The 16,083-nt window shown below is 46.1% G+C and overlaps 1 protein-coding gene across 1 annotated transcript in view; it reads right to left on the bottom strand.

The window, feature by feature from the left end:
* Nucleotides 1-16,083, bottom strand: part of LOC137307256 (sodium channel protein type 8 subunit alpha-like) — a 241,388-nt gene that overhangs the window by 102,312 nt on the left and 122,993 nt on the right. Inside the window, exon 8 of the mRNA XM_067976688.1 lies at nt 2,243-2,384. Coding sequence (XP_067832789.1) covers nt 2,243-2,384 — 142 coding nt within the window. The remainder of the gene's footprint in view (nt 1-2,242; nt 2,385-16,083) is intronic.

Here is a 16,083-nt window from a genome sequence, read left to right on the forward strand (position 1 = left end):
TCCTCACCAGAAAAGTTACCAGGCCCAGATGCTGACTTTTTTACTATTCATACCATTCATTTTTTTAAATACCATTTCCTTTTGAATAATTATCTCCAGTGGAAGCTCTTCCACGTTATTTATCTACGTGGGAATTCCCATATTTCTCCCTTCACCCCACCATTGGAGGTCGTCCTTTAGCCACCTAGGCCTCATGCTCTGAAATTCCCTCCCTAAACTCCTCCATTGCTCCACTTCCCTCTCCTTTTAAAAGATCCTCAGTAAAACACTTCCTCTGTCCAAACTCTTGGTCATCTCTCCTAATAGCGCCCTCTTTCCATTTTTTGATTATGCCTTTGTGAAGCGCTTTGGGCCTTTTTTTTACTTTCAAGGTGCAAAATAAATGCAAGTTGTTTATATGGTTTATTAAAACATATCAACATCTCCAAAATGGTGGCACCACAAGATAAAACAACTTCAAAAATGGTAGCATTGAGTGTTGAAATCTAAAATGCCACAGACAATTTCTGAAATGTGCTCTGTGTAGCACATAAGAGCATAAAGGGAGGACATATATTAAAGACAACAGTATTGAGAAACCTCTGATTGAATTGATCAGCATCCTGCACCCAATGTAGTGATAATGTGGAGATGCCGGTGATGGACTGGGGTTGACAATTGTAAACAATTTTACAACACCAAGTTATAGTCCAGCAATTTTATTTTAAATTCACAAGCTTTCGGAGGCTTCCCCCTTCGTCAGGTGAACGATGTGAAATGAAATCCTCGAAATGAAATCGCATTTATAATTCACAGAACAATGCTTGGTGAGTACAGACAGTTTTTTCAACTGCCCGTTGCCAAGGCAATCAGTGTGCAGACAGACAGGTGTTACCTGCCAGGTCTCACAGAATATACAAATCACCAAAAAAAAAGAGAACAGCGTCCACGACACCACACAACCCTGCCACGGTAACCTCTGCAAGACATGCCAGATCATCGACACAGATACCACCATCACACGAGAGGACACCACCCACCAGGTGCATGGTTCATACTCCTGTGACTCGGCCAACGTTGTCTACCTCATACGTTGCAGGAAAGGATGCCCCAGAGCATGGTACATTGGCGAGACCATGCAGACGCTGCGACAACGGATGAACGGACACCGCGCAACAATCGCCAAACAGGAGGGTTCCCTCCCAGTCGGGGAACACTTCAGCAGTCATGGACATTCATCCACCGACCTTCGGGTAAGCGTTCTCCAAGGCGGCCTTCGAGACACACGACAACGCAAAATCGTCGAGCAGAAATTGATAGCCAAGTTCCGCACCCATGAGGACGGCCTCAACCGGGATCTTGGGTTCATGTCACGCTACACGTTACCCCACCAGCGAACAAATGTTATCTGTTTTTAATATAACGGGTCAGTTGCTGTCTTTTCTATGTTTCTACCTCTCTATCTCTGTTTTTTTTTGTTTGTTGTTTTTTTTTTGGTGATTTGTATATTCTGTGAGACCTGGCAGGTAACACCTGTCTGTCTGCACACTGATTGCCTTGGCAACGGGCAGTTGAAAAAACTGTCTGTACTCACCAAGCATTGTTCTGTGAACTACAAATGCGATTTCATTTCGAGGATTTCATTTCACATCGTTCACCTGACGAAGGGGGAAGCCTCCGAAAGCTTGTGAATTTAAAATAAAATTGCTGGACTATAACTTGGTGTTGTAAAATTGTTTACAATGTAGTGATAGCAACAGAAGTCACACAACAGAAGAGCAAAGAATTTGCATGGAGTATGGAGAGAAGGGTGGGCAACGCAAAGAATAACACAGATTGAAAAAAAATTGAAACTATGATTCGCTCCTACCAAGTTACTTATTTTCTTCAGATTTCTTTTTTGTAATACCTTTATCAGAAAATACCATCCCATACCCAACACAGTGTCTTGTTCCAAAAATAGTGTCAAAGCACGTTGCATTGAGACAAACTAATGTTAGTGGAAGAAGCGCAATACCAAAATTTAAATTGTCTAACCTTGAGAACATGAATTACATTTACAACATGTGTCCTAATTACCATATCACATTTTGGCCACATCCCACCTTGTCCCCAAGAAATAATAATTATTAACTTGCATGAAGACTGTGCATCAAACTCAAACTGATATTGTTCTTTCCAAAGGTGCGGCCGATATGTGAGCTAATACTAGACGTTTGAACACCTAAACGTGCTTACGAGAATAATTCGCCTGTTCACTTACCAGTTGGTACAAGTTTTCCCAGAAATCCTGCGTCATGAGTCGAAACAAGGCCAGAAAGGCCCAGCCAAATGAATCGAAGCTAGTGTACCCATAGTTAGGATTTCTTCCGGCTTTCATGCAGGTGTACCCTTCAGGACATTGACTGAAATAAAAGTAACAGGTCAAGTATGGTATTTAGTTTCCATGGTTGCACATTGTGAAAGTCTACATTTTGTATCAATACAAATCTACATTTTTGCTTATGGAGGACCTTTATCATAAAATTTCCAAAGATAGCTGTCGTCAGTGAAATAGTTGGGACTCTGACTTCAAGTAACATGTAGTGCAATTCTTTTCATTAATTAGTCCCCTTCTTGTATCATACACCATTCTCCATCCAAGAAGGAGGATAATAACTCCTTTCAGGATCTCTGCCAATGCAGCTCTCAAGTCAAGCACCAGGAGGTACAGAAGTCCAACCCAGGGTGGGGAGCTTGCCCAGTGATTTACTCCTCCTTCTATGGGGAACCATCTTATCTCCTTGGATAGGGTGAAAGGTGACTTGTGCTGACATTAAAACAGTGAAGATTTTTTTGTGCAACAAAATTGTAAATGCATTCTTTATAAATGGGTTTATGACTTTGTTAGACTTAGTGCACAAAGGGAGTCTTCCCTACAGCGAGGGACAAATGTAGGTTTGATCCCTAATCTGTTTACTTCCCAACCTAAGCCAAGCTCAGTAGAGGAGATTGTGTCTCTCTGAAGAAGTGAGGGAAAAAATCAGAGGGGAGATTTATGCCTGGGGGCTCCCTTGTGCATCCTGGTGGCAAGCCACAGCAGGTGTTGGTGGCATTATGGGTATAGGACAACTGCTCACTCCCTTGGTAGTGGAGATAGCTGATCCAGACAAGCTAAATATATAAAGGATGGCTTGCAAGAGAAATTTATATTAAAAATGAATGATAAATAAAAAAAGGGTGAAACATCATTGGCATACTATTACTGACATGTTATCATAAGGATAAGAGTCTCAGCAACAAAATTAAACAGCACAAACACAAACTTTCTGCAACTTTTTCATTGATTATATTCTAAAGTACTTACCTTACTATAAAACTGCTTTAAAACTTCCCCCAAATATATTGATAGTAAAAGCATTTAGAGTGGACTTCTGCAAACAATGTGATGCTCCCCATTTGTTTGCTCCTTTCATTTCTTTTGCGACAGGAAATTATTAGTGACAATCCTAACACTTTAAATAGGGAATAATATCAGGACTGCTTTCAAAAGTCAGTTTAAGAAAAAAACATGAATTAACCATAGTTCAGGGCTGGGAGGGAGGTTGGTTAGAAGTTGGAATTAACCACAAAATGCTGATGAAATCACCAGGTGAATTAACTTGAAGAAGTTACATAGCATGACTGAAACAACACAACCATTGGTGCCCTGTATTGATTGATTTTAGTGCAGCTCCCTCATGCTGCATGGCTTACGAACTCCTCCAAACCACTTTTCCCACCAGCACTCACTGGTTAAATGTAAATTATGTACATAAAGAAAAGAGGAGACTCCGAATGATGTTGCAGTTAATCATATTTCTTTATGATAGTTTGAATTTACGATGGACACCTCTGATGAGCAGAGTTGCCAGCATTCCTTTGCGAGTCCTGCAATTTTCCTACATTTTTGTTAATGCTCACAATTCGCACAGGAAATTTCAACGGAAATTCCCAGCAAACGTTAAAAAAAAGTCAGGATTTGTGAGCGTTAGCAACATTGGATGAGACTCCCACTTTAGTTTCACAACAGTTAGGGCGCTAAATTGGGTCGTGTAGCGCCCGTTGTTTCGATGCTACACGGCCTCGCTGACATCCAAGATGGTGTCTTGGATGCGCACGCATGTTTCCAGCGTGACGTGCGCCAGACGCCATCTTGATATAGGAGTTAGCGCATGCGCAAATACCGAACGCTGGAAGCATGTAAAGTAGGGAGAAAATGGATACAATCAGTGTGCAATGCTGATTTAAAGTGATAGAAACCATTTTGGACCTTAACGCTCAACTCAACGCACTGTCTTAACCCCGACCATTGAACGTGTCTTGCAGTGCCTGAAGGACCCCTCACCAGTGCTATTTAAAGGGGCCATGCAGGTGTTGCAGGTTAGTTGCTGGATTATTGCTTCTGGCTGCTGGAGGAGCAGGAAGTGTTTTTTGAAGCTCACTATTCTTATTGAGAGTTCCTCGAGTACAATTGAGAGTGGTTTGGCAGTTACTGCCTTACTGTTCGGAAAGTTACAACCCTGGTTGAACAACATTCCTGGCAACCATGGGCGGTCTGCTAGGGCTCCCGCTGGGCATTGAGCATGACAAGGAGCATGCAAAGAGGCAACGCATAGCAGGTCAAGCTGCGAGGAGACGGAGGACGAGGAGGCGCAGGGCAGTGAGCAGGAGGCCCTACCCAATGAAGGCCTTCCGGGACCAATTCTCTTACCTTAACACGACCGAGGAGGATTGAATCCAACGCCTGAGGTTCACCAAGGAAGCCGTCATCGAGATCTGTCAACTGGTGCGGCCACAACTGCAGCTTCAGAGCAGGGCGAGGACAGCATTGCCTGTGGTTGTGAAGGTCACCGTGGCACTGAATTTCTTCGGCTCAGGAACATTTCAGGCCTCTGCTGGCGACATGTGCAACATCTCGCAGTATGCAGTGCACTGCTGCATTAGGGAGGTCACAGACGCACCGTACCACATGAGGAACAGGTTCATCACCTTCCCTCTTGACAGAGACAATCAGAACGAGCGAGCACGGGGGTTCGCCCGCATTGCTGGCTTCCCCATGGTGCAGGGTGCCATGGACTGCGCACACATTGCCCTGCGTGCCCCGCACATCAACTCGTCCGTCTTCGTCAACCGAAAGGGCTTCCGCTCCCTCAACGTGCAGCTGGTGTGCGACCACACGCATCAAATCATGGAGGTCGATGCCCGCTACCCTGGGAGCAGTCACGACGCCTTCATCCTGCGGCAGTCCAACGTGCCAGCTATCTTTCAACCGACTCGGCAAGTCAAAGGCTGGCGACTGGGTGACAGGGGCTATCCCCTCACACCGTGGCTCATGACACCGGTCAGGAATCCATGCACACGTGCACAGCAGGCCTATAATGAGAGCCGTGCTGCCACACGCAACATCGTGGAGCACACCATAGGCCTCCTCAAACAACACTTCTGCTGCCTGGACTGGTCTGGAGGAGCCCTGCAGTACTCCCCTGAGCGGGTGGGCAGATGTCTGCTGCATGCTGCACATCCTCGCCATCATGAGGGACCAGCCTTTGCCACCAATGATTGGAGAAGACCCTGAGCCCGAGGTGGAGGAGTCTGAGGAGGAAGAGGCTGAGGAAGAGGAGGAGGAAGAGGCTGAGGAGGAGGAGGAGGAAGAGGCTGAGGAAGAGGAGGAGGAAGAGGCTGAGGAGGAGGAGGAGGAAGAGGCTGAGGAGGAGGAGGAGGAGGAGGAGGGGGTGGAGCCGGAAGAGGAAGTGGAGGAAGACGCAAGGGTGCAACAGGAACCACACGCCTTGTCTGCAAGGGCTGTGCGTGCTCACCTGATCCGTGCCCAGTATCAATAATGTGAACTACATCCCCCAACTCACCAACAGTCCTACACTCCCCACCTTTCTGCTCCCACAAGACAATCAAATCGCCCTCCATCAGATTACACATTGGTGTCCTTCTCAGCTCATTGCATAAATAAAAACCACCACCTAATGTAAAATCAAAGTTTCATTTTTATCAATGAATAAATGAAATTATGCCAACATAACAGAACTATTCAGCCTTGTGCATTCCCTTAGTGCCTGTTGTTCGTGTGCCTTTACGTATCCTAGTGCTCCTATGAGGTGCTTCCCCAGTGGCTGGAGCCTGGGTGGTGGAAGGCTGCTGGCTTTCAATGGAGGAACTTCCAGATGGCCTTGGAGGATGACCTCAAGCAGCTCTGGGCCGGGAGGGCCCGGCTTCAGACTGCACCATCTCAGCATGGGCTGTAGCAATCTGGCCTGGCTGACCGACAGGCAACAACAGGGGCACTGGCGGAGTGGCAGGGGTGGGAGCAGGAATGCGGTCATCCTGAGAGAGGACAGCAGGTCCGACTGCCATGGGTCACTGCCACTCTCCCGGGGCGGCCCCTCAGTAATCCTGGTGATCGGCTGGAGAACGGATTGCTGGAGTGCTGTGACGCCCTGGAAGCCCCGTTCCACAGTGGTCCCCAGACCCACGATAGCAGCAGTCTGAGCTTCCAAGGCAGCAGTCTGAGCTCCAAATGCAGCAGTCAGACCTTGGATGGCAGATGTTTGTGCTGCAATGGAAGCTATGACATCAGTCATCAGACGTTGCATCATGGTGGGTTCCACAGGTACGCTGATGGAGGTGACCACCTGTTCCATGTTGGAAAGGATGGGCTCCAAGCTCTGCACAAAGCCCTGCGCCAAGTTGGAGCTGGACTCCTCTATGCCCCTTCTCATGTGCAGGCTTTCTGGCAGGTTTTCCAGTGCCCCAAGCATTTGTTGGTGTGTGCCCATCAGCCGTCTTCTGTAGCCTGGCCCATCGGAGTCCTCATCTGACTCCTCTGCAGCAGAACTAGTGAGTGACCTCACCCTCCGGTGAGCTGGCACCTGAGGTATCCATTCCCCCCACCCCGGCTCCTGTGCACTTGTGCTCGGTGTCTCACCACATGCAGATCCCTCCTCTAACCCAACCTCTAAAGGACGCGCAGAGTCAGTCTCTGAGCTGGTGGAAGCAAGTGTCAGATCGAGTGACGGTGTGGCTTCAGTGTCCCCCCCACCCCCCTCCTCCTCCTCGGACGGTGCCGCCACATGTACTTGGTTATCTGCAATGACAAAGGGAAACAGGTTGAGTTGTGGAGAGGGGAGAGGAGCAAGTAAGACGTGCGTGCTGACAGCATCTGCAGCACGTGAGTCAGAAAAGATTACGGGAGGAGGGAGATGTGGAAAAGGAGAAGGAGCATTAGATATGCAGAGACCCCCTTCATCGGGACCTCCAGCGCGGTGTGTTGACATGGCTGCAGCGACTTCCCGCCCAATGATCCACAGCACTGTCTCCTCTAGTGGGGGTGAGGACATGTAAACATGCCTGTCCACCCTCAGGTCCTTCCTGCTGCCGGCTGTTATGTGCCACCTTCTCCTGCAAGACAGAGGACAGTGTGTCAGTGAGTCTCATGGATGGTGTGTGGGTGATGTGCCTGTCGTGGTCGAATGGCTGCCAGTTTGTGTGACTTGTGAGTGGTGGTTGTGTGGCCTGCAAGAGTGGTACTATGTGCAGGTGAGATGCAGCATGCCGAGTGCAGCATTGCTTATGGATGGGCAGTGTTTGTTGGAGGGTGACGGGGAGTGTGACGCGTGGAGCAGTGGTACAATTGGTAGGATGTGCCACTTGACACTTGCATTCACTCACCTTGACCACTCATGTCAAATCATTGAACTTCTTTCGGCACTGCATCCACGTGCGTGGTGCAATGCTCCTGGCATTCACCTCCTGCGCCACAGCCAGCGGAGCTGCAGTCTGGAGGGTCTCCGGTCACCCTGCAGGTACATGTTGGCCCTCCTTTTGTCCACACCTTCCACCAGGGCCTCCAGAGCATCATCAGAGAAGCGTGGGGCCCTCTCTCATGCCGGCCCTGCTATCCTCGTGGCTATCTATCCATCCTCCAAGTAAGCTGTGTACCTGCCATTTGAAGTGTGCATCTGCACCTTTAAGAGGTGCAAGCTGCTGATGACGTGCGCAGTGCACGCCCCATTTCCAACTTCCTCATTCTCCGTGCAGCCTCTCAGCAGCGCGGGTAGCGCTGGCTGCACGGAGATATCATGATAATTAGCAGGCAGCACGAAGTTCACATGCTGCCTGCATAGGGTCCATCGGGCACGGGGCACTAGCGCATCACGCTAACCCCGCCCGAAAACGACCCTGAACAAATTTTTCCCCCTTAATGTTTTATATTCCATACAGAATCTAACCCTATGAGCAGGAAACTGGTCTTTATAACTGGGAGTGCTCAAAAGATTTTATCTGATATATATTTCATTTACATCTACATATCTTCATGAGTTTGTGGTTAGGCAGACTGACTGCCACCAGGAAAATCACTTTTTCCAGTCCAGGATAACGGGTGGCAACTATGGTTATCGCCTTTCACAATCAATGAAGTTAGTAACAGAGATAGAATCCCTTACAAACTACCCATCATCAGTTTCCATCACAAATTTCTATGTTAAACATAAGTGGGTCCAGGTTCCTCTATGTGCGATTTTTATCATCAGTTAATGGGGGTTAAATTAGTCTTGGGCTGTGGCGCAAAATAGACAATAGGGAATCGGCAACCGTTTTTTTTATTCGTTCATGGGATGTGGGCGTCGCTGGCAAGGCCAGCATTTATTGCCCATTCCCAATTGCCCTTGAGAAGGTGGTGGTGAGCCGCCTTCTTGAACCGCTGCAGTCCGTGTGGTGACGGTTCTCCCACAGTGCTGTTAGGTAGGGAGTTCCAGGATTTTGACCCAGCGACGATGAAGGAACGGCGATATATTTCCAAGTCGGGATGGTGTGTGACTTGGAGGGGAACGTGCAGGTGGTGTTGTTCCCATGTGCCTGCTGCCCTTGTCCTTCTACGTGGTAGAGGTTGCGGGTTTGGGAGGTGCTGTTGAAGAAGCCTTGGCGAGTTGCTGCAGTGCATCCTGTGGTTGGTACACACTGAAGCCACTGCTGGGAGTGAATGTTTAGGGTGGTGGATGGGGTGCCAATTAAGCGGGCTGCTTTGTCCTGGATGGTGTCGAGCTTCTTGAGTGTTGTTGGAACTGCACTCATCCAGGCAAGTGGAGAGTATTCCATCACACTCCTGACTTGTGCCTTGTAGATGGTGGAAAGGCTTTGGGGAGTCAGGAGGTGAGTCACTCACCGCAAAATACCCAGCCTCTGACCTGCTCTTTTTTCTTCTCTGACCTGCTCTTGTAGCCACAGTATTTATGTGGCTGATCCAGTTAAGTTTCTGGTCAATGGTGACCCCCAGGATGTTAATGGTGGGGGATTCGGCAATGGTAATGCCGTTGAATATCAAGGGGAGGTGGTTAGACTCTCTCTTGTTGGAAATGGTCATTGCCTGGCACTTGTCTGGCACGAATGTTACTTGCCACTTATCAGCCCAAGCCTGGATGTTGTCCAGGTCTTGCTGCATGCAGGCATGGACTGCTTCATTATCTGAGGGATTGCGAATGGAACTGAACACTGTGCAATCATCAGCGAACATCCCCATTTCTGACCTTATGATGGAGGGAAGGTCATTGATGAAGCAGCTGAAGATGGTTGGGCCTAGGACACTGCCCTGAGGAACTCCTGCAGCAATATCCTGGGGCTGAGATGATTGGCCTCCAACAACCACTACCATCTTCCTTTGTGCTCGGCATGACTCCAGCCACTGGAGAGTTTTCCCCCTGATTCCCATTGACTTCAATTTTACTAGGGCTCCTTGGTGCCACACTCGGTCAAATGCTGCCTTGATGTCAAGGGCAGTCACTCTCACCTCACCTCTGGAATTCAGCTCTTTTGTCCATGTTTGGACCAAGGCTCTAATGAGGTCTGGAGCCGAGTGGTCCTGGCGGAACCCAAACTGAGCATCGGTAAGCAGGTTATTGGTGAGTAAGTGCCGCTTGATAGCACTGTCGACGACACCTTCCATCACTTTGCTGATGATTGAGAGTAGACTGATGGGGCGGTAATTGGCCGGATTGGATTTGTCCTGCTTTTTGTGGACAGGACATACCTGGGCAATTTTCCACATTGTCAGGTAGATGCCAGTGTTGTAGCTGTACTGGAACAGCTTGGCTAGAGGTGCAGCTAGTTCTGGAACTAGTTTTGTACTCCACCTGAATTTTCTTTCCTTATTCTAAAAGTGGCTCACAGAGGGAATTAAACCTATTGAGTTATTAAAACCTATCATCTACTTTCAAAACAATTTTTATGTCAATTGAAGAACTAGCAGTGGAACACCACTGATTATGTTGGCAGCAACAGCTGTGGAATATCTGGGCAGCAGGAGAATGAAGTGGCAGGACTGGAATTCACTCCACAGAATAACAAAATCACTTGGTTCTTCCTGAAATGCAGTACCTGAGATCTAGAATCAGCAAACATGTCCTCAATCACCAGTGTCAGGAACTAAAAGCGAGTCAGTTACTCAACCTGTGATTGCCTCTGCTTTGCCAGTAGCCATGAAGGTGATGGCGGAGATTGACTTCTTTGCTACTCGCTTCTTCTCGGCTCAGTAATTTTTTTGAGAACCGTGAAAGATTGCAGTGAGCAGGTGGAAGACAGTGACTATGGTCTCAAGACATGGTTGACGGTTCCTCTATTGAATGCTCAAAATATTTCTCAGCATAGATCTACTTGAATGGCTATGGAAGGACAGTCAACATGCTGAAGATGTGCATCCAATGTCTCAACAGCTTAGTTGGGGCGATCTTCACTGCAAGTGTGAGAAGATCAGCAGAATGTTCACACAATATTGCCATTCAGCGAGACATCGCAGTGAATCTTCCAATGACAGATTATGTACATTCGGTGCATGAACAAAAAGAACCTGGGACTATAAGTCATGGGCTTGTAAGATCCAAAGAACTGAAAGCCAATTTAATCTGGGTACACTTCCCACGGTAAAACAATAATGCCTGGCTTCTGCATGGCACCAAAACTCTTTGGGGAAACAGCAAGCAATATCAAATTGAAAGACAAGTAACATACCTAAAGGTACCATTCTAACCACTGATGGTATTCAGCATGTATAATAAGATGGTCCCCGATACTGTAAGACCTTTTGCAAGTTTCTTTAGAGAACAACACCATGGAACATTTCACAATCTGACACCCTTGTACAGAAATAGCTTTTCTTAAAATTACTAGCTGGGTAAATCACAACGCAAGGTAAGGATAGTGTGAAAGTACATTTTAAAGTGTCAGTGTATGTGAGCAAAGGAAAATTAATCAGTGAATTAATTTGCCATATATAGGCCGGCAACTGCACCATTGTTACTCAGTTGGCAAAGATGATCACCCTTGTTGTATTATGTTGTTGATAGAGGAATGGCTGGTAAAGGGATAAGATGCAGGAATACCCTCGAGGTGTGTTAAGAACTCTGGCCCATAATTTTCCTCCTGTTGTGGAAACTGATATATTAGCCAGCATTTCCTCCATTTTTGATGGAAAAGTTTCAAAATGGCATGAATGTGCCATTTTCCTCACATATTGTGCATATTTTTCAAATCTGCTGGCATTACCAGATGTGACCCTCACCTCTAATAATCGTCTTCTCGCATCTGTTAAGCTGATAAAATGCCTTTTAAGTGATAGAAATCCCAAAGCGCTCGTCTATTCAGCAATGCAGTGCATTGAAGTTCCAATGAAGACTTTGCTAATCCTGATCCCAATTTGACCTCCACGGTCAACCAGATTCCAGCCCAACTTGCAGTGGCATTTCCCAACCCAACTCCCACGAAGAGCCTATCTGTGTCCACCGAATAAGCCTCGTGTGGATAGTATCCCTAATTTTAGTGAGACTGGTTGCTGGCAGAATGTTTCCACTCCAATGGTCTTTATACAAATCACACCATTCACATGTAATTCCTAAGAATGTGTTTAACCATCTTAAAATCTTCTCCCATGCATGCAGCAGTTCAACTTTTGGAATTCAGGATCTGCTGAGTCCCATAGATGTTGCCCAGTGGCTCCTGATCTCAATCCATATTGAAGTCCATCTCTGAATCAAGGGATTATTTCTTTTGTGCCCTCTCGCCTCCCTCCTCCACCTTCTGTTTTTCTCATTTTCTTGCTGGCATTAATCATCGATAGGGGTCAAGTGACTTATATCCAGCCTTAGCTTTCTGCTGGCAGCGCAATCGCACCTGACTCAAAAGGACTTGTGACTCTTGTGCCTGATCTGTTCACCCTGTGGAATTACTAGTGAACACTTCTAGGGATCTGCATGGGATCTTGCAACTGGTTATTCTGTTATAATGCGCAGGTCCGATCAACTGGCTTACTGCAACTGAAATGGGGAGGTCCTAAAACAATAACTGAGGAGAACCAAGAATTCAAATGAGGTGATAGCGAGTGGGAAGAAGATTTGGTAAAATTGCATTTGACTTTTTGCTCGGACACAGAGGATTTTAAACCAGGAAACTCCCAGGCATATAGAAATGGAACACCCTGCCAATTGGATCAACATAATTGCATCGTTTAACATCATACCAAAAAGAAAAATACCAGTAGGAGTTAAAAAGGTGCTTTAAGGCAATATTCTACTTAGACAATGGCCTAATTAACCCTGATTAATAAATCAAAACACCCTTTCGTACCTATCCGCTTACACTTAAATTTGAAACAGAGCAACCAATTTTCGTACACTACACTTTTGTCCCTCTCTGAATTTCTGTACTCACAGCAACTTGCATTGATATAGTACCTTTAATGTAGACAATATCCCAAAGCACTTTACAGGGGGAGGGAGAAAATAATGTTCGCAGCTAAATGGTCTGCCAAATGGTGGGGTGAAGGGAAAGAGGATTCAGGAACTCTCTTGATTCAGGAATTGACCTCTTGGATTGGAAAATTGCCAATGTCACTCCATTATTTAAGGAGGTTAGGAGAGAGAGAGACCAGGAAATTATAGACCTATTAGTCCAACGCCTGTTGTGGGGAAGTTATTCGGGACAGAGTGACTGAGCACTTTAGGCAAATATGAACTGATCAGAGAGAGCCAGCATGGATTTGTAAAGGGCAAATCATGTCTACCTAACCTAGTTGAATTTTTTGAGGTGGTCACCAACATGGTAGATAAGGGAGTGTCTATGGATGTTATTTACATGGACATCCAGAAGGCATTCGATAAGGTTCCACATAAAATGAACGCGCATGGAATTGGAGGCAACCTTTTGACATGGGTTGGGAATTTGTTAGGAGGTAGGAGACAGAGTGTAGGGATAATGGGTGTGTACTCCGATTGGCAGGATGTGACTAGTGGTGTCACCCAAGGATCGATACTGGTGCCTCAGCTTTTCACTATATTTATAAATGACTTAGATGAAGGAATAGAGAGCCGTATGTCCAAGATTGCTGATGACACTAAGTTAGGTGGCACCGTAAATAGTGTAGATGGGAGCAGAAAGTTGCAAAGGGACATTGATAGATTAAGTGAGTGGGCAAAACTATGGCAGTTGGAGTTCAACGTGGGGAAGTGTGAGATCATCCACTTTGGACCCAAAAAAGATAGATCAGAGTATGTTCTAAATGGTGAGAAGCTAGGAACTGTGGAGGAGCAGAGAGATTTAGGGGTCCATGTACAGAAATCACTAAAACTAGTGGATAGGTACAAAAAATAATTTAAAAAACTAATGGAATGTCAGCCTTCGTTTCAAGGGCTGGAATACAAAGTGATGGAAGTTACTTTACAGTTATATAAAGCTCTGGTCAGAGCCCATCTGGAGGACTGTGTTCAGTTCTGGGCACCGCACCTCAGGAAGGATATATTGGCCTTGAAGGGGGTGCAGCGCAGATTCACCAGAATGATACCAGGGTTAAATTATGAAGACAGGTTACGTAGACTAGGCTTATACTGCCTTGAATATAGAAGATTAAGGGGTGATCTAATTGAGGTGTTTAAGATAATTAGAGGATTTGACAGGGTAGATAGAGAGAAACTATTTTGTCCGGTGGGGAGTCCAGAACAAGGGGCATAACCTTAAAATTACAGCCAGGTCATTCAGGGACGATGTCAGGAAGCACTTCTTCACACAAAGGGCAGTGGAAATCTGGAACTCTCTCCCCCAAAAAGCTGTTGAGGCTGGGGGTCAATTGAAAAAATCAAAACTGAGATTGATAGATTTTTTGTTATGTAAGGTTATTAAGGGATATGGAACCATAGTGGGTAAATGGAGTTAAGATACAGATCAGCCATGATCTAATTGAATGGCGGAACAGGCTCGAGGGGCTGAATGGCCTACTCCTGTTCCTATATTCCTAGGATGTCCAGAAGTCAGAAAACTGGAGGTCACAAAAGGCAGGAGGAAGCTGCAGAGGTGGAGTGAAGCTGTGGAGGGGTTTGAAGATGAGGAAAAGGATTTTAACTTTAATGTGTTGAGGTACAGGGAAAGTGTAGATCAGCCTTGAGGGAATTGAAAGGCAAATGGGACTTAGTGCAGGACAGGATACACATGGCAGAATTTTGAACAAATTGGAGTTCATGGAGGGTAGGGATGGGAGACCAGGAAGGAGGACATTGGAGAAATAAGAGTCCAGAGGTGAAAAAAGCATTAATATGGTTTTGGTGGTACTGGGGGTGAGGTAGAGACAGAGGTATACAATGTGGCTTAAGTGGAAGTGACTGGTCTTAGTGATGGATAGGATGTGGGGTTTTGAAGCTCAGCCTGGGGTTAGACTGGATCTCAAAGTTTCACACAGTCTGGTTCAGTCTGAGCAGGTGGCTAGGGAGGGGCTGGAGTCAGTGGCAAGGGAGTGGAGTTTATGGCAGGGGCTGAAAACAATGGCTTTGGTCTTCCTCATGTTCTCTATCATGATCTTTAGAAAGCCTCCACCCCCACTTCACACAATTCCAAAAGTTGACATTTGAAAATGCCAACCTCGACTGAAACTCAAACTCAACCACTCTCAGTGGCTGAGCTTTGCCAATTCTCAGTTGGGCTTCTAGATGAAGTGCCCAAGGACAGTTGCTAATCATATTTTGAAGTATTATTGCATCTCACAAAGCTTATCTTCTGTCAGAGCTACTGATAAACAACCATGTCAAAAATCCATAGCTCAGATTGTCCAGCCCTACTGATGAAGTACAACTGCATGAAAGCAAGGCGGCAGACCAGTCTGTTTCTCCCCAGTTGTCATCTGTGTCATTATTTGATTCCTTGGGAACAAGCACATTTTTCCAGGATTGGACTGGTTCCATTACTTTTTCCCTTCCTTATCTTCTCCTCACAGTAAGCAACCCACAAAGCAGTTCAGCTAAACTCATCAAAGTAGCTGAGCTTATGTCAGCCAAGGCTGAGATTTTTAGCCATTAGTTTGGAAGTCCAGTGTTCAGTTCCTAACAAAGTAGCTCAAGTTAATATTTCAAGAGATCCATATCTAGTGGTCACCAAGGGTAAAACTGGACCAAATAACATAGGGAATAATATTTTGCATGTATCTCTTAAAATACGCTCTTCATATGAAACTACAGGCAAATCACAAAAATATTCCAACAGTTATTATTCCCCAGAAATTCAAGGTTATAGACCAAGTATATCCAGGTGCACTTCACATCTGGTGACATGCACCAGAAATATATCTTTGGTGGAAAGCTGTCAGCATTAACAGATCACTGACAGAAATACAGCTTTGTCTCCGAGGATGGATCATGGGCTGTAAGGAATGAACACAGTCACCTGAACTGCTAAAACTACACTAGGTTGAAATCGTGTTGTGCGATATTAGTAATAGCCACATTTAGCATTTTTGTTAAATCGTGGACAAAGGGATTTCATGCAAAGGCATTAACATGCTTGTTATTAATAACACACAGCATGAATTCAACCCATGTGTGTCAGCTGTGGCTCAGTGGTAGCACTCACACCTCTGAGTCAGATAGTCGTGGGTTTAAATCCCACTCCAGAGACTTGAGTACAAAATCTAGGGCTGACACTTCAGTGCTGCACTGAGGGAGTGCTGCACTGTCAGAGATGCCGTCTTTCGGATGAGATGTTAAACCAAGGCCCCGTCTGCCCTCTCAGGTGGACATAAAAGATCCCATGGCATGATTTTCAAGA

The sequence above is a fragment of the Heptranchias perlo genome, chromosome X, assembly GCF_035084215.1.
Source record: "Heptranchias perlo isolate sHepPer1 chromosome X, sHepPer1.hap1, whole genome shotgun sequence".
In the NCBI taxonomy this organism is placed as follows: Eukaryota; Metazoa; Chordata; class Chondrichthyes; order Hexanchiformes; family Hexanchidae; genus Heptranchias; species Heptranchias perlo.